The sequence below is a fragment of the Puntigrus tetrazona genome, chromosome 9 (genome assembly GCF_018831695.1).
Source record: "Puntigrus tetrazona isolate hp1 chromosome 9, ASM1883169v1, whole genome shotgun sequence".
Taxonomy (NCBI): Eukaryota; Metazoa; Chordata; class Actinopteri; order Cypriniformes; family Cyprinidae; genus Puntigrus; species Puntigrus tetrazona.
In genome coordinates, this window is record NC_056707.1 from 3,555,988 (window position 1) to 3,575,926 (window position 19,939).

The following is a 19,939-nucleotide window of genomic DNA, read 5'->3' on the forward strand; positions in this document are numbered from 1 at the left end:
TTTCTGAACCTCAGATTGTGCAAAAGTTTCACCTTCCAACAGAACGATGACCCACACAAAAACACAGCAAGAGTGTAAACGTCCTTGGCTGGCTTGGGTGGCGCAATCTAATATTTCTGGAGAAACCTGCCCCCATCCATCCCAGGTGATGTGCAAAGCTTGTTGCATCATACCCTAAAATACTTGATGCTTTGTCATTTTGGTGTATGGAGTGTAGACTGATGAGAGGAGAAAAAAAGTCATTTAAAGCAGTTTAACATAATGCTGTAAGATTACAAAACATGAAAAAAATGAAGGGGCTAGAATACTTTCGAAAGGACAACACATGCATATATAATGTCATTTGTTAGCTAAAGGTTCTTCATAGTGAAACATTTTACACTGGGAAGCTGTATTTTGAAGATTGTGGCGACTCCAGGGTTTTTATTTCGGTTCAGGTTTGGCCGATTCTTAGTGCTAAAGATGTTCTTTCATGTATTTGGCCTGGTCTTCAAATGTGAGATCTTCTCTGTTAAAAGTGTTACTGTAGAGAGTGATGGAAACATTCCTGTCCAAGACTTCATCTGGCAGGCTTCCTCCAGGACCTGTGCCATATCCTCATTCTCTCAGTCTGTCGACCGTCTCGTTCCCCTGCTTCTTTTTTACTTCTCTCCCTTAGATCCTTTATCACAGCGCTTTTTCGCACAGCTTCATTCTGCCTCCGTCGGAGGCCTTTTGTGCAGCATTCTTGTTCCCAGAGTAGATGAGCGCTCTGTGAGTTAGCTAGTGTTGTCTTTCCTCCTCCCTCTGTGCATTAATCAGCTCATGCATTACCCACAACTCCCCGGTTCTCCTGACATGAGTTACGAGAAGGCCTTTGACCGTGAATCAGTTTCCCCTGCTGATGTGGCGGCCGTCAACCGTCCAAACATAATCAAAGGCTGAAGCTGGCAACTGCATGGCTTTCAGTTGCATTGCATTACGACATCCCGTGAAACATCCCATTTCTCTCAGCTTGTTAATTGAAAGCACATTGTAGACATCAGGCAGGATACGCTCATTACACAAATTTAACGTCGTCAGTGCACATTTTCTGAAGAGCACAGCAGCGAACGCCCTCTTTTTCAGCAGCAACTAAAGATTCGGAGCGATAACACATCAAAGCAAGATTAACAAACACAGACGTAAAGCTAAATGGATTTAAAATGGATTTTTTTTAATTGACTGCAGTACTTATCCCATAAAGAATGATGTAATTGGATCATAAATGATAGAGAATATATTAAAATGTTGCCTGGAAATAAAAATATCTATTTTATTACTAAAAATTCCAAGTATATTAAATAAAAATAAGTTTTTGTATTTTTTTTTATTAAATAAACTGACATGTACAGACAAACATACCATTTCTAGGCTCAGCACAGATCAGTTTTAAAAAAGTTACATACACTTAGAAGGTTGAGGCTATAGAAGAACCAGTTTTGGTTCCAGAAAGAACCATTCAGTCAACGGTTTTATAAAGAATCATCTCTTTCTTGCCTTTTTATAAACTGAAGAACCTTCTTTCACCACAAAGAACCTTTTGTGAAACTGAAAGGTTCCTCAGATGTTGAAGGTTCTTTATGGAACCATTTAGACAAAAACGGTTCTTCTATGGCATCGTGAAGCACCTTTGTGTACTATCATTAAAAATGAATTCCTCTATAGATTCTAGGGAATTATAGAATCAGTATAACTTACCCAAAAAGTTAGGTTACAAACTGATGCCATTCAAACGTTTAAGGCCAGTATTATTAGTTAATGAATGTATTTATTCATTCATTCATTCATTCTTTCCAGGGATGCGTTAAATGAATGTAACAGTTAAGACTTTAACATAAAATATTTTGCAAAATATTTCTGTTTCAAATATATGTTTTTCTTTTAAACTTTCTGTCAATCAAAGAATCAAAAATTATATGTCATGGTTTCAATAACACTATTAAGCAGCATAACTGTTTTCAACACTAATAATAATAAGAAATGTTATGAATGACATTATTAAGGATGATTTCATTAAATTATGCTAAAAATCCAACTTTGCGTCACAAAAACAAATTGCATATAAGTATAAAAAGTATAGTCAATTTTATTAATAAAAATAAAGCAAGTAATAACTCACAACAGTGTTATTTTATTTTTTGACTTTAGAATGGTGATGCAGGTATTCTGACAGATGTTAGTTTGCTGTGACTGTGTAAAGGTGAATCTGTGACCATCTGTTCACACCTGCTCGACAAAAATCATGTCGCTACAAATAACCTGAACCTCAGCTGCTCAGTGCAAACATCTTCTAACTCTTGAAAGAGTCTATTATGACTTGTCAGTCATCTCCCCCCGATATCTGAGAACAGCACATCACAACTTTCCTTAATGAAACGCCTGGATTAGAGGGAATTATATGTTGTTTTTACCGCTCTTATGTCAGATATTAGGAATTTTGTTTTTGCGCCTGTAGAGCGTGTATGTACGGCGTATCAGCGTGGTCCTGTAGACTAGATTAGATGACAGGACATGTGCACCAGGATGCATTGGGGCTCAGTACAGTCATGCGGGGAATGTCTGATCCTGACGTCAACACCGCTCACTGATCCTGCTCCATACATGTCCGTCTGTCTGTATGTATTTTTAAAGTGATCTGTGGAGCATCAGTGATGCAGGATAAAGACATGATGTGTGTCTGACGGGAAATGAGTGGACGCTTTGACTCACCCCTTACACACACATCACAAACCTCACACTCACAAAGAGAAAGACTCTATTTCAGCTAGAAATATCCATGATCTAATACCGTCTGAAATCTGAGACGGTGTTACACATTATCGGAGACTTACATTTTTGAATTGCATGCATTTTGTTTCATTAAATGCATGCCATTTAAAATCGAAATGAATGTTTTAATGCAGGATTTATTATTGTTTAACCGCAAAATCAAAAAAACATTTATGACTTACTTTCGTCTGTTAAACAACAAAGAAGATATAAGGAGAATGAATCTAAGATATGAATGAGATATAGATTTTTAGAAATGCTAGATGTAAACCTAGAACGTTTTCAGTTGCGTTACTAAGTCTATTGCGATTCTGATTTCGTATCAGTGTCGTGAGATAAAAAGTCAAAATTGAGAAAAGCTGTCTGTAGACAGGAATGTTAAGGTTGACGTGGATCGCCATGTAAGGTGTGTGTGTGTGATATGCGTGTGTGTGTTTGCATGATGTATAATATACTGTGTAACAGGAGCTGTTCATGTGACCGTGATGCCTCCGTGTCATTTATGTAACGCAGACCATGTCCCCGCTTCAGTTTGACCAGGCCCCGCTTGACCAGTTTTATGTAGTCTGAGGAACTCAGTAAATGAAGGAAGAAACGGCACAGATTTCTTCACAGTCTCTGCTTGAATTTACAGCAGTATTTTACTGCTTCTTTTGACGCTCTCTGACATTTAGAGAACCACCTCCTCTCCTGATCTTAGGCTTTGAAATTTGATTTTTGACATGATTTCAAGGCAAGAGAGAACTTGTTAGAGGGTTTTGTTTAGCAAAATATGAAGCTGAGTTTAGTGGTTTATGATCACAGAGCAATGTCACAACTTTAACAGTGTGTGTGTGTGTGTGTGTGTGTGTGTGTGTGTTACAGCCACTTCAATTTTGAGACCCAAAAAAAACAAGCAACTTTTTTAGTGAAGTTTGTAAAGTTGTTGTTTTTCTTTCTTCAATAATGCCAGTCTTTCTTTACAATGAGGTTCAGTAGTTTACACGAGTTAACATAATAAAACAAAAATGAACAACAGTTCTTCGACATTTATTTTATTTCAGCATTTACTAATGCACTATTAAAATCACAAGTTGTGTTTGTTAACATCAGTTAATACACCGTGAGCTAACATGAACTAACAGTGAATAGTATTTTTAGGACGCAAAGCGGAGGGCTTTATTCTGCGAAAACCACCTGCTGGATGTACATTATTCCACTTAATACATGGCTTCTTGGCACAAAAATAAATAATTATACTTAAAACCTTGACCTGAATTGAATTATTTGCAAGCAAAGCCTTAATGAAGAAGCGGCAGGTTCGAACTCGGCAAGACGGTGCAGACATAGCACGTATTACACACAGTTTCACCACAGAAAAATATTATGGCGATTATAGCGAGTTAAGACAAAAAGGTTTGTTAGTTATCACATAATACAGCTGCGTTTGTATGAAACGAGAGGGAGTCCACGATATCAGGGTGACATAATTAATTAAATAACTGTAGCTTTACTAGTAATACTGAATTGAGTTTTAATATTTTATTACCATACGCAGTTTCCACAAAGAAAAAGTGAATAGCGCAAGACTGCAGACAGTTACCCGGATGAGCCTGTGTTATTAGTTTTGCCGGTTGTTATCTGGGAATAAAAACCTTGGAAAGCCGTTTAATAAACAAAGATGAGTAAACGCTGTAATAAATGTATTGTTTATTGTTTGTTCATGTTACACATTAACCTTATTGTAAGTGTTACTGATTCTGTAGTATACATTTCAAATGTTATAAATCATGTTTTTTTAAAGATATTTGTAGCGCAATATAACGTAAATTATGTCTTTCACTGAAATATGTAATAGGAACCCATGAAACATGTTTAAAAAATAATGCATTGTTTGCTTCGCTTAGTTAAATGCACAGCTTAATTACTGTAATTATTAATAATGTTGCTCTATTCGGCCCCCAAAACAGTTCCTGATCTGTACAGCAGTTCTCCTGATATCCAGTTGTCGTTATATATATATATATATATACATGCAGCATGTGAAAAGCAGGATTGTGAAAGCCGTGAGATCAAGTGAAGACTTGGCGCTGATGTAATGAAGGGGTTTGCGGGCTTGCTGGGCCTCCTGTGGTCAGCGGCTAGTACAGCGTGTCTGACTGCATTGTCCTGCTCTCTGTGTGGATCTCCTGCTGAACGCAGTGGCCTCTCAGCAACCAGGCTGGGACATTTCATTTCAGAAACAACCTCAAAACACGGGCATTCTTCACATTCCAAGCCGGGCTCCTGCTCTGCCCACTGGGCTGCTGGAAAGGGCAGTGTGGCGAGGAACAGCACCTCTGTCTGAAATGTGTTCAGAGCTAAAGGAAGCTGCCTCGCAGTCGGTTTAGCAGTCAGAATTTGCTTTAGTTATCCCGCCTGGTCTCGTGGCATATAAACGTACCTGGGGGCACTTTTGAGGGAGACAAGAAATACCTACCAACGCATTTTATTCCTTTTCACACTAAATTTACAGGGTTTCGATTAATAAAGTATAATTTTTCCACAATTACTTGAAGAATATCATGTTATGGCTTCAAAGCAAGAACAATATTCTGGAAAGTTGAAAACTGATGCTTTTGAACGTTAGCACCACACATATCCAGCTTCATTAACTGTGGTTCAACAAAACAGTTCAAATCTGTATAAAATGGAATGAGCGGTTTGCATAAGCAAATCCCTTTTTATGTCAGTTCTGCATTCGCATAACACCATCAGGCGGGTTTAGATTTAGATTTGGTGAAGGGCGTATTTTCAACATGATCGAGCATTAGCTTTCGTGAAGAGAACATTTAAATCCTGAACCGCCAGAATACATACCTATATCAACGTAATAGAAATGTGCCAGGGTTCACGTGTTGAACCTATGTTTTAGCAACACTCCACTGAGTGTTTTCTCTTTGAAAGTGTGGAGAAACTTGCAGTAACGTACGTAAAAGAACTACACAGAGGTACACTTTTTTACGAGACCGGGTTGCTATTATCACATTAGCTGCTAGCAGTAATTGTTCTAAATTAAGTGAAATTAGATAAAAAGCTTAAATTAGATACTTGCCCTAGTTAACAATGACGACCCATTTGCTTTGATGTGATATGCATATTGTTCCATAATTTAAGTGCCCTGTACGTACGGTGATTTGGTTTGGTATTTTTTAGTGCAATTAAATTTACATCGATTTTTGACCTCGCTACCCTTGTCACTTCACATGTTATCTCAGGACGGATTACCAGATTAAATAATCTACATTCACACTTAGCCACACAAATGCATGCCCAAAACAAGACTGCAACAATTGAAAAAGAATTTAGCTTTCACCACTTTTAATGAAATTGACAAGATGTTTGTGTGTTAAACATGCAGAGATGTCACAGACTGAAGATGTGATGCTGAGCAGTGGGTTTCATTTGCATTAGTTTGCACATGCTGAAGACAGATGCTGGTCTCCTGCAGGCGGCATCTGTGTGTTCCAGTAATGCCATGGTTTCTAAAGTGCTGATCAGATCGCAATCCATCTTGATTGCATTGCAGAGGGCATTTAACATCTGTTTTGCCATCTCGTAACTGTCCAATCAAAGAATGAACTTGATACAAAGCATAAATAGGCTTTTAAAATGTGACTTCAGAGTTTGGGTGCTTTGTGCTTTTAGCAGGATGTATTTATGTGTAAGTGTATATATGTCATAGTGCTACAGATGTGTAACCATTGATAGTGCTGTGAAAGCCTGATAACTTCAATAAAACGATAAAACTAGTTATTGGGGCAAAGCAAAAGGGTAAAGGGCAGTTCACAAGTATGACAGCTATAACAATAAAGATATAGTTCTAAAAATCTCAGTTTTAAAGAATAACTCACATTAGTCCACACCACAATTATAATGATAAAGACACAGAGAAACAATATCATTGGAATCACTTCCATATCGATTTTTTTATCTATCAATCCATCCATCCACCTATCCATTCAGTCATTCATCTATTCCCCTACCCATCCATACACCAACCCATCCATACATCTGTTCACCCATTCATCCAGACATCCACCCACCCATCCATCCATCCATCTATACACCCACCCACCCATCCATCCATCTACCCACACACCCATTCATCTACCCATTCACTCATCCATCCACCCACCCACCTACCTATTCATCCATCTACCCACCCACCTATTCATCCACCTGTTTATCCATACACCCACCCATCCATTAATTTATCCATCCATCCATTCATTCATCCTTCCACCCACCCATCTGTCCATCCATCCATCTATCCATGTATTCATCCATACACCCACCCATCCATTCATTTATCCATCATCCTCGCACCTATTCATCCATCCATGCACCCACCCATCCATTCATCCATCCACTCATCCATTCATTCATCCATCCTCCCACCCATCCATCCATCCACTCATCCATTCATTCATGCATCCATCTGTCTGTCTGCAATGTCAGTAGGGTTTTGTGGGTGTGTGTGTCTCATCTTTGTGCTGTTAAATCCTGGCTAATCTGATGCCACGTTGCACACACACAAATCTCCTTATCATAAACAGAGCTGTCACTGATCTTCTGTAGAAATGGGAGACGACATCTTTCCCACCACTGTCCTTGCGCTACCCCTCCTTCAGACTAAACACAGGAAAAACATCAAATCTCAGAATGCAATAATTTGGAAGTGTATATAGAGCACAAGTCTCGTACGGACCTCTAAAATGATTTAGCATTCATCAATATTGTGTAGTCTTAAACTGCATCTTGCTGGTGTGGCGATTCTGTATGTTATTGCCAAAGGTAGTTAATCTCTCTATAAGCCACGTTCACCCTGAGCATCTGTAAGCCATCTCTCCCTCTCTACACACACACACACACAGAAGTGTTGAATGTGCATGAGCTCATATCGGATTGAGGCGTGTGTGTGTAGATGTCAAAAGTGCTTTGAGTACAATCTTACACTCACAGAAAAGCTCTACAGTTTCTTAAAATCCTGCATTAAAACAGCAGTTACGCATACACTGATTCACACTTACAGTAGCATGGACACCAGATATCTTTGAAATGATTGTTATGTCTTTGAATATTTAGACTGGGTGAATTTTTGTTATTTTGGAACAAATCTAGAATGTCTTGATCTTTATCATTGGTTCCTTGTAATCCCTCTGGTCTATTAAAAAGAGAAAGCTGACTGACGATGAAACACAAAAGGGGATATTTTGACCACAACATGAACTGCCTTACAATAGAAAGGTCAAATTATCTGGTATTTGTAGAGATTTCACACAGTCACAAGGGTCTAGATTGCTCTCTCTGATGCAATTTCTGTTTTTATGTATTTCTCTGCTATTTGTTAAGCATGTCAGTTGGATGGATAAATGAATGGATGGGTGCGTGTATGGATGAATACATGGATAGATGGATGGATGGACAGATGGGTGGGTGGGAGGATGAATGAATGGAGGGATAAATGAATGGATGGGTGGGTGTATGGATAATGGGGACTGATTAAGGTTAAAAGCATTTAAAGGTTAATTCTTGCAGCATGAGAACATTTTCACACAGGGCAGATCTTTCCTCAGCTTGTTCCAAACGCTCTGTTTACTTCAACTGTTCCTTTGCGTATGACTTGGCAAAAACTCATCCCCTGCAAGTGTACTTCCTTTCGGTGTACAGTTTAACGCACTTGAACAGGAAGTGTCATAAAAAACTTAATGTTCGTTGACCTTACGTGACCTTGCCTAGTCAAAACATGCAGGATCATTGCATAATGAGAAAGGGCCTTTATATTATTAGCAGGCGAGGGAACGTTCTGGAACACTAAGTGTTTGTTCTCTCAAAGTCCAGCTGAGTGCTGCTGTCTCTCCCAAAGACACGATCACACTTCAAAGTGCTGCTCTTGCAACAACCATGAAGCCTTCATAGGAAGTTCTAGCAGTTATGTTCAGACTGTATTTGCACACAGCAGGGGCTGTAAAGGAGTGTGTGGAGGTCATGAGAAAGCCACAACCCTCCGGATGGGTGCGTGGGTATTAAAAAGAGGCCCAGTGCTTTATGATATTAATGAACTGTGTGAAGGAAGATCAGAGAAGTGAGAGAATACCACTGAACAGATCGGAGAGCTTCAAGGCAAGCATGTCTACACTCAAATCTGTTGCGATATCCAGTGGCGTACCACAAATCCTCATTAACTATAAGATGGGGTCTTGCTCACAAGCAATGATGTCTTAGTTGTGTGATAGTTATCTATTATTTAGCATTTTTATGCTCCACTGTGATTTTTTGCTTCCATCTTTCTGGATTTTTATCCAGACATTGGCATTGTCAGTCAGTTTGTGACTTGTTTCCTGCCAGCTCTTCATGAAAATTCAGCTGCATGAATCATTGTTTCCTGTGATTGTGATGCAGAATAAATAGATTTTTGACATTAAAAAGACAGCGTAAGCACACCTTTTCCTTGTAAACGGGGGGCGCTTCCTTTGCAAATGCCTGTAGATAGTGAAATCTGTCCGCAGTTTCATTTAGTGGATAATCATTTGTGTCTCGTATGCCAGTTTTTCCACTTAGCAAAAAGATGATCAAAAGCATGATTGTTCAGGTAATATTTCATATCAAAGATCTGGTTTTGAATGTGTCTTTTTGTTTCAGATCACCGTTCAGAGAGACAGTGGCCAAGATGTCAGCTCCCCCAAACATGGCAAGATTGACCCCAGAAATGCCCCTCATGTAGGGGGGAACCAGTGGGCCGGAGGCACAGGTACTGCACACCACTTCCCATTGCACAACATCACAACATCACTTATTTTCACCCTGAATTGCAGATTTATTTATTTTTAAATACAGTGGTGTAGAAACTAGGTTTATGAGAATTATTCATTTAATAGCAAGTGGTCTGGGTTAAAGGAATAGCACACACATAAAATGAAAATGTACTCACCCTGAGGCCATCCAGAATGTAGATGAGTTTTTTTCTTTATCAGAACAGATTTGGAGAAGTTTACATTACATTTTTGCTTACCAGTGAATGGGTGCCGTCAGAATGAGGGTCCAAACAGCTGATAAAAACACAATGATCACTCCAGTCAATCAGTTAACATCTCGCAAAGCATAAACCAGGACAATTATAAGAAACAAATCCATCATTAAGGCATTTTAACCTTAAATCCTAGATTCTGGCCAAAATACAGGATCATAATCCATAATAAGGCTTCCTCCAGTGAAAAAGTCACATCAAAATTCATACAGTTCATTTGGACTGTTATTGTAAATGGGGGATTTCTATCCTGATTCAGACAAAATGGTGTTTTTACTGGAAAAGGCAATAGAAAGGACTTGTATTTTAGCCAGAAACAGCCATTTGAGGTCAAAAAGCATCCTAAATCGTAATATTCCTAATAAATAGGGTTGATTTTTCATCTGAATCACACTCCTTCAAGAATATTTATTTGAACCTTTAGTCTCTTAAGTCACAGCCCCCAATCAATGTAAGCACACAGGTTGCGTGTTTGTTTTGTTAATTTTTTTTTTTTTGCGTTTGCTTCCATCATTCATCAAAAAAAGTATATCGCTTATATGGGAACTCAGCATAGTGCCTAAACGTTTGTGTAGGCGGCAGAGATACAGCGGGTCTTGGAGGGAAAGGAGGCCCCTATCGTCTGGACGCCGGACACAAAGTTTACCAGATCTCTCAGGCTGAGAAAGACGCCGTGCCTGATGAGGTGAAGAGAGCAGCGCGGGAGATGGCAGAGAAGGCTTTTAAGCAGAGGTACACCCATCTGTCTCTCTCATTCATCACTCACTCAGTTCAAACCCGCACAGATTTCTCCAAAAAGCCTACACTTGACCCCGTGTGACCTTTACCCTCTGCTCCGAGTGCTTGTTAATCTCTCCAGATATTCTGCAGCGCCCTGTCAACGAAGCTCTCACACAGTGCTTCTGAAAGCATATGCCTATTTATGTGTGAAGCTCTGTTTTGCAATGTACTGAGCTGACCGAGTGTGCAAAATTACCAGACAAATAACTGAAAGGAAAATAGGAAGAACAGAATAGAACAGAACAGAAAAACTACAACAAGATGGCAAATGAAATTGAATATCATTGCATTGTAAGTCGACATTAATTGCCATCTGCTGTGCGTTTTAATTCCATAATATGACATCTGAGTAAAACATAACATTGTTGGTTCACGAAAAGTGAGGTTAAATGCCAGAATGAATATGTGTTTGCTGAAACAATAGTTTTTGGCTATTTAAGTTACCATGATCCAATAAACACATGGCCGGAGTGACGCCAGAGGAAATGGAAAGTCGCTGCAAGTCAACAAAAACAAGGCATTTTTGGAATAGCATACACCGGTTTATTCACTACAAGATAATTAACCTGCACCGAGTGAAGTGCTGTGCTTTAAAACAGACCAGAGATGCTATTATGAGCGGCTCATAAAAACAGATCACAGAATGGAGCTGCAGAGCTCTTCAACGGGCCCGGATGTATCTCAGATATGCAGGCCGTGAATGCTGCGATTCATTAAGCTGCCCCGAAGCAAGTGAGAGTGTATCGTCATGAAGGAGGCCTTTGTTTGGCCCAGGGGGCTGCACGGAGCTGCACAAACACACACTTAATGTGATGCATATTTGTTAGTCATACGTGCATGAAACAATAACCGCATTTAAATTCGATTTGTTCATATAAAATTGAAAGAAACCGTATTAACTGTATTTGAATAGTTCATCTTTCTTCACCGAATAAATGAACGTATTTTTACTAAATCTAATCAGTTTAAATGAATGCATTTTGAAAATGTGATTAAATTAAGTGCAAATATTTAATTAAAAACTAAACGCAGTTAGGCCTAAATGTTTTTGCTTTTGCTTATTTTTTAAAGCTTATTTTGAAATGAAACGGCTTTACTAAGGTTGCTAAATACAACTTTATCGCTTGTGAGAGTTAGAGAGAGGACAGACAATGCTCAGGTCAATCGGCTTTTTGATGCGGCAAACCTTTAATAAGATTAGAAGTGGACGAACGCCGCTTTTAAGCCTGCTTTGTGCCGCCATTGAAATAAAATTTAGTGCGCTTTTCTTTATCTTGAACATCAGAGGCTGAAGCAGAGGAATGCAGCTGAGTGTGTTCTGTAGAGAAGAGTATTTGAGCAGAACCCAGATATAGACGAGCAGCTTTTGATGTAGCCTCTGAACACCGTAGCCCTGGGTCACGCCTGTCTGCAGGACCTCTTGAACTCTAAACCTTAACAAATCAGTGAACTTGCGCAGCGATTCAAAGGAGATATTTCTATAGGAGAGCACAAATATGCTCAGATCCAGATCAGGCACGTAATCTTTATATTATTTGACACCGAATTACAACACAGAATTCGAACAGTCTTTTAAAAATGCATGTCTTACAAACTTTCATCAAATCCAAACAATGCAATGCCCTGAAATATTATAATACGGTAAAAATGCCCCCAAATGAAATGTTATGATATGCTGTGTTACAAATAGTAGTATGACGGGGTGGCTCACGGCAGGATGGGTGGATGTTTGTTTGTAATGCTGTTAAATCCTTGTGTTTGTTCACTTTGCCGTGATCTGCATGCTATCGGTCACGTTCACGGTATTTCAGTCTCGTGGCTCGTGTCAGGGGTTTCCACAGGAAGAGGAACTTTATCTAACGTTTTTGCAAGCGTGTTGTACACCCCAACAATTTTATTTATTAAAAAAGTCGTTTAACTATCTTGTTTATTTCTACAGTAAAAGCTGTGAGATGTTATTGTCATTTAAACCAGCTGCTTTTTATTTAAATACGTTTTCAAATGTAATTTGTTCGCGTGGTCGAGGCGATATTTTCAGAACAATTTCGTAATTTCCCAGCTGGATAAGACAAATGAACAATATGTTAAGACCTTCATTCATCTTCAGAACGCAAATGGAGATGTTCTTGATGAAATCTGAGAGCTTTCTGACCCTCCATTGTTAATGACAGTATTTCCACTTTGGGGTGAACCAACCCTTTAGCTGTAACTTCAAGTAAATGTATATTGTTTTGAGGCCACAGATATTTTTGTTGCTGCGATAAACCCTGTGCAGCCATCATGAACAATATTTTCTATTTCTGTTGTGAAAGTGCAGCGGTGTGTCGCTCAGTGGAGTGAAGCAGAGCACACTTTCTCTGCTCTGTGGACAGGTTTGGAATTGGGGAGAAAATAGCAGCAGCAGTCTGTCCTCTCTCCAATAACTCTGTGCAAAGAATGTGAGCTTCAGAGGCCAGACAGGAAACCCGCAGCCTGCGCGCGTGTGAGAAAGAGAAGCACAGCAGGAAGAAGGAGAGCTGGCGATAATACCACGAGAGCTCCTTACGTGTTGCAGTATCTTTTGTAGAACAGAAACAATCCCTTCTGCGACATTTTTGCTGCAGGTGCTGATGGAGAGGCGAGGGGTGGTTTCTTTTGAAAGGAAAAACAGTGTGTCAGGGTTTGTTAGATCACGCCGTCTGGTCCGATCTCGCGCCTGATAGCGACGGTGTGTGTGAGCGCACCTGAGCTCTGTGGGCCGACGTGGTCTAGACGCTCTTCACACTCGGTTTCCTCCTCATGACATCAAACGCCTCTCACTTTCATGCAGGCACATCCTGGGTCTGAGAAGAAGAGCAGGATTAGCTGTAGAATCCGTTCAGGGATTAGTGGCTTCACCCCACCTGTGCGGCAGAACCCACCCCTCTCAGGGCTGTCCATCAAAACACAAAACCTGTCAGGAGCGTGGGCCGTATTTCACCACAAAAATAAATTAAAACAATTAAATAAAATGAAAATTAAAAAAAAATAAATACATTTTTGAAAAGTTTGCATTTGCAGTTCTGGTAGTTTTCACATTTTAAACCAATTAAGCACGTCTTCTAATCTTATTTTAATTCAAAAAGTAATGAAAAAAAAACTAAATAAAAAAAAAAAGATTTTTTTAAAAAGCAAATCATTTTTATGTGTTTATACACATCATAGTTGTATTTTATTTCTGCAAATTAAAATTAAGAAAGGTACTTTTTTTTTCATTTATATAAAATCTGCTAAAAAATGTAATGGGAATTACATGCTTAATTGTGAAAACCTAAATTCAGAAATTCAGAATCTAAAATAAATTGCATTTTATCATAACTACAATCATTTTAATATTAAGCTGCATTAAGCTTTAGTTTCTTTAATATTTCTTTATTTTTATTGAATTGTGAACTGGACATTTTCTCCTGACTTTGGTATCCTTGAGTGTGACTAGTGACCAGAGCCATTAACCTCACACTGATCCGTCTGACTGGGCTGTGTGTGTGTGTGTGTGTGTGTGTGTGTGTGTGTGTGTGTGTGTGTGTGTGTGTGTGTGTGTGTGTGTGTGTGTGTGTGTGTGTGTGTGTGTGTGTGTGTGTGTGTGTGTGTGAGAGAGAGAGTAGGTGGGTGGTTGGGATGGTGCTGGTCATGGATCTGTAGGAACTTGCCCCGAGAGAAATGTTTATCCTACAACTCCTACTCTCAAGTGTGCGTTATTCTCTTGACAGCTGTACTTAATATGTGACTAAACAGAACCTGTTGATCAATGTCCTCCTGCCCCAGAACACACCTTAAAGACTTACTACGCATTGTTCACAAGTTTAAACGCCTCAGGGAAAGAATTCAAAAGAAGAGAGCCTTTCTGAAGAAAAATGTAGCAGCTCTTGTACAAAACACAAACCAGTGAAGTAACTAGGGTAGCTGCTAAGTGGTTGCTTAATAAGACGCGTGATTTTGAAGAATTATGCATGTCTGCAACACAAAGAGATTGGGACACACTAAAGTTTAATATGCTTAGAGGTTTGTTTGAATCTCACATGAGCAGTAATAATACTGGTGCTTTACTCTGTACTGTTAGTAACTATACACAGATGTGTTTCTGGGTTTAATGTGTCGTGTTTTTATTTCAGGCTGAAGGAAATTGAGATGAGTGAGTATGACGCCAGCACGTACGAGCGTTTCTCAGGAGCGGTCAGGCGACAGGTCCAGTCGCTCCGCATCATTCTGGACAGTCTGCAGGTGAAGTCCAGCCATTCCCAAACGTTTTCAGTTTCAATGTATATTGATGTATATTTATTATGTATATACAAATACACACACATTTGTTTCAATTTTAATGATTATGGGTTAAAGATAAATTAAAACAAAATAAGTTTGACGTTGTAGGCTCCCTGTGTCCCAGTCTAGTCAGCTAATTAATGCAAAACACCTGCAAATGTTGACGGCTGTGCAGAAGACCGTCACTGACAGCCTCCATAAAACCTCTGATCACCTTGATTGGTTGAGTTAATTGGATCTACTGCTACTACTACAGTATTACACTCTCATTGAGTGTTCGTGCAAGCTCTAGTGTGCAGTGCAGTTTTCCTTCAGCCGTCTCACGAGAGTCAAGACATCCTGTGACTCCAAGCGTGCGTTGTTATTATTATCAGGCGCCCGGCTCTCCGATTGGTCTGTCGATACGGGCCCAGGCAGCCATCGTTCTGTATGGAGGGATGTCCGGTAGTGCGCCTGCTCTTTTTTTTTTTGTTTGGGTGTGTGTGGACGCAGCGCTGGATCTGATCTGAGATCCGTGAGCTCGTGGGGATTCCCTGTGCTGTGTGAACGGAGCGCTGGGAGGATCGGGTTCCTCTTTGGCAGCCCGCGCCAGGAGCTCTGCTCAAAGACAGATGTGTTTATGTGAAAACATGGTGACAAGGATTATCTCTGTCTGTCTTTCACAGTCCGCTCCTCTAAATCGGCGCTATCTCCTTTCACCTACGATAGCGCTGTAAAGAGAGCTGGCAGCCGCGCGGGCATGTGTGTGGTCCAGATGAGTGCCCTGGCATCGCTCCGCTCAGGTTCTGTCCTCAGAGCAGCTTAACCTCCGCCTCACCCTGCGCCTCCGCTCGCCGCCTGGGTCTTTTCCAGATAGTAATTTGAGCAGTGCCTATTCATTTGCTCCTGTGAAGATGCCGACACGACGCATCTACTTCTCCTGTATTATTATTTTTAGTAATAGTAGAGTTTTCAACCAACTTTGTACACGACATGCAAGAAAAAATATATAAATGTGCACGATATATTGTGTTCGATCCTCCAATTCTCAAATGTAGATGCCGCTCACTTAAAACGATTCAATGCAACACTGCAAAGCTTTTGAGAATATCCGCGTAACTTATTCCCAACTCAAAATAAAACCCAAGCATTTTCATCAACAGCTTCAAAGGAATGTATACAAAAGCTGTAAAAAGAGGCACGTTTGTAGCTGTGGCTTTGCTCTGTAATCACTGATAACCGTGGCATATGTTTTTCCGCAGCTGACTCTCCCGAAGGTTCACACACCTGACAGATAAGTGTGGTTAATACACTCAGAGGGACATGCTGTTACATTAGCTTGAGCACTATTAATGTTGTTTACAAAGCATTCTTTACAACGTTAGACTTGGGTCTTTTCAGACGTTTCCAAAAATAAAACCAAAAAGAGCTTTGGCTGAGATTAAAACAAAGCATGCACAATATAACCACTACCATATTTGCAGATACTTTTGATTTCTCTGTAGTTTTTTTTTTAGTTCTGCTCAATAAAGGTATTTTGTTGAGTCAACGTAAATTTGTTTGTTCATGCAAAATTTAAAAAGTCATTATCGAATTTGTTTATTTACAAATGACACACATTAGTGGAAGTTAGTCTAATAAATAGCCAACATGGTCTTTGTTTGTAAGACAACTTACACAGCTGTTAAAAAGATGAACTCTTTACATCGCAGTGCAACAAATAGCTAACAACAATAATGATGATGAAAACCACATCAACAAGGTTTAAATGAAATCAGCAAACAGCAAAACATTAATCCTATAACAGTAACTGCATAATGTATTCGTGCTGCAATGCATGCTGGGAACTCACAAAGCTTATATATTTCCACAATGTGACATTCTTTGTTTAGACAACTGTGTTTGATTTTGGGCAATTTTGGTGGTCTGACAAGGATTTGATGTAGTTTCAAAAAAATATCATTTTTAGTATTTAAGACTCAAAATGTTTCTGAAACTGGGGACTTGAGAAGAAACTGCAGGACATTAGTAAATTTATATATATATATATATATATATATATATATATATATATATATATATATATATATATATATATATATATATATATATATATGTGTGTATGTGTGTGTGTGTGTGTGTGTGTGTGTACTTAAAAAAAAAAAAAAAAATATATATATATATATATATATATATATATATATATATATATATATATATATATATATATATATAAAGCAAAAATATATTTATATAATAATAAAAATATATATATATATAATTTTTCTGACTGTTGGTTAATGATGTTGTTGTTCAATTATGCATTAACTTTAGATCTCAGTGGTATTTCAAGTGAATATTTTAGGTCAAAAAGTTTGCACAGACAAAAATGTTTGGGAATATGTGTCATGAATAAAAGCTTGTTTGTGGGCAGGTTATGCTGTATCGTAGCCAGTTCTATCATCATTCAGGTCTGAAATCTGTGTGTAAGTGGAGCATTAGAGCTCTTTCTCACACAGACTTGAGATGTGACACAGAATAGAGCAGATGATCTCATCCGTTCAGTGACTCCCTGGAGTGCCATCTTCTTCTTCTTCATGACTTTTTATCACTTCACACTTCTGTGTGAGCACAACATATACTTTACGGTAACACTTTATTTTACGGTTGCACCTATTAGTTGCTAATTAGCGTGCATATTACTAGAATATTAGCCATTAATTAATGCTAGTTAAGCTTATATTATTGCCATTTTCTGCATGAAGATGAGGAGTGACTTGTTAGTTCATTGTTCTTCATGGATATCTGACATGCTCACTCATATAATGATAGCCACATGTGGAAGTGCTTCTATGGGTGTTTGTTGATATTTTCTATCCATGTTTGAAGCCAAGGAGGTCAAGGAACTGCTGGAGGTCATGACTGAGGAATGCATGCTAGCTCACAATTCACTTAGGAAAAATTCTAATATTTAAATATTTTTTATTTTGTAAAAACACTTTACCTACAAGGGTCCATTTGTTAAGACTGGTTACCTACATTAGATTTACTTCATAATCTTAGCTCATGTTAATTTAAACATTTACTAATACGTTATTAAAATCATAAGTTGTATCTCTTCATATTATTTCATGGATTTGAGCTACAATTAAATAGTTGTATTTTTATTCAAATATAATTTAGTATTTTAAATTGTTTAGTATATTTGTAATAGTTTTTTTTAACGTATTGTTCTATTTGATTATAAAGATTGTATTTGCATTATTTTTATTTTATAGTGGTAGCTTTAAACCTCACAAAACTTTTTTCTGTATATGCTAACAGGAAAGCGATTTGAATTAGCTTCTTTGAAACAGTGAGAGTTGTAAATGTTGTTTTTTGTAGGCTAAAGGGAAGGAGAGGCAGTGGCTGAGGAATCAGGCTCTTGGTGAGCTAGACGATGCTAAGATCATTGACGGCCTGACAGGAGAGAAAGCCATTTATAAACGCAGAGGAGAGTTGGAGCCAGAGGTGAGAGCTTCTATTCATATTCAGTATTCATCACATTTCTTGTGGCCTCAGGAGAGAAGCCAAAATGTAGTTTTTCAGTAATTTTTACAGCCCTACAAGATCTCCACTTGTTTGCAAGAGCGGAGAAGTATCTTAGCTTTTGCAGTTTAGTTGTAGCCAGTATTGTATGTTTTAAATATCCTGTGCATATAGCCCTTTATCATTTATGTCATGGTATTTTGGCCAAGTGTATTAAACCACAAGAAAAACCAAGCGTCCATATAGCTACAATAAAAGTTATAACCTGTAATTTGATGAAAGTGTATAATGCGGGTTTAGAAAGGCCCAGGGTGAATAAGTAATGAATAAAGAACAATAAATTTGAGTTGTAGCCTTAATATTTATTAAATGTCCTGATGCTTGACTAACAATTTTCTTCCTTCAATTCATATTGCTACTTCTCCTGTAATTGTGAATGCCAGTTTAGCAGACAGTCGCAGCAAGAATGTCACATAATATTTACAGTTTCCCGTAAGCCCTCGTTTCAACTCTGCTTTCTGAATTGATTGTAATAACTTCAATATATTATGCGGCTCCTGTATAATCCATTAAAAACCTCACTGACCATAAAGTCCTTCAGACGAGGAGTCTGGCTAAAAAGAACGCCGCAATTAAAGCAACCACATAGTTACTGTATTAAACGATTTTCCTAATTAAATATTTGTCTGGTCATTTGAGCCTGGATGTGTGGATGACTTACGTGTTTTTCCACTGGTCTGGCTGCAGTTGGGGTCTCCTCAGCAGAAGCCAAAGCGTTTGCGTCTGCTAGCGGACGTCTCTGGCAGCATGTATCGCTTTAACGGCGTGGACGGCCGCCTGGAGCGCTCCATGGAGGCTGTGTGTATGGTGATGGAGGCTCTAGAGGGCTACGAGCACAAGTTTAAGGTGAGATTTGCCAATCAGTCACCAGCTCTGTTCCAAATCCTTGTTCATTCAATGGAGGATGAAAGTTTGGTATTTTCGTTTCTTCTCTTCTGAGCTGATTCTAAGGTACCGTGACATTTTTGTTTCATGCAGAAGGCAAACCCATAATGCATTTTTCTGACTTGAGAAAAACAGTTGTCCAAGATGGTGGACAAATTCATTGTGTTCTCCATCAGTATGGTTTTGTGATGCTTTTAACAGAAGTGTCCAATATTCACCAAGGATACAATATTGATACGAAACTGAAATATTCTGAAATATTATTAAGATTTAAAATAGCCATTTTTAAGTTGAATATATTTTAAAGTGTAATTTATTACTGTGATCAAAACAGAATTTTCAGCATCATTACTTCTGCCTTCAGTGTCACGTGAGATTATTTGATTAATAGAAGGTTAAAAAAGAACAGCATTTATTTGAAATACAATTTTTTTAACTTTGTAATCAATTCAATGCATTGCTAAAAAAAAATTAAACTCTAATCGAAAAAGTTTAATCCAGTTTTAATGCATGTGATTTATTTTGGGATTTTAGAGTTACTATTAGCTTTATACAATGGCATTTTAGTGCCATGTAAAAAATAAATAAATA

The 19,939-nt window shown here is 38.5% G+C and overlaps 1 protein-coding gene across 2 annotated transcripts in view; it reads left to right on the forward strand.

The window, feature by feature from the left end:
• vwa8 (von Willebrand factor A domain containing 8) overlaps positions 1-19,939 on the forward strand; it is a 76,767-nt gene that overhangs the window by 48,063 nt on the left and 8,765 nt on the right. Inside the window, exons 38-42 of one of the 2 annotated variants that reach the window (XM_043248786.1) lie at positions 9,454-9,562; positions 10,414-10,570; positions 14,749-14,857; positions 18,260-18,385; positions 19,151-19,309. In XM_043248786.1, coding sequence (XP_043104721.1) covers positions 9,454-9,562; positions 10,414-10,570; positions 14,749-14,857; positions 18,260-18,385; positions 19,151-19,309 — 660 coding nt within the window. Of the gene's footprint in view, positions 1-9,453; positions 9,563-10,413; positions 10,571-14,748; positions 14,858-16,137; positions 16,870-18,259; positions 18,386-19,150; positions 19,310-19,939 lie in introns of those variants that run through there. The other variant, XM_043248787.1, reaches the window with a different exon arrangement.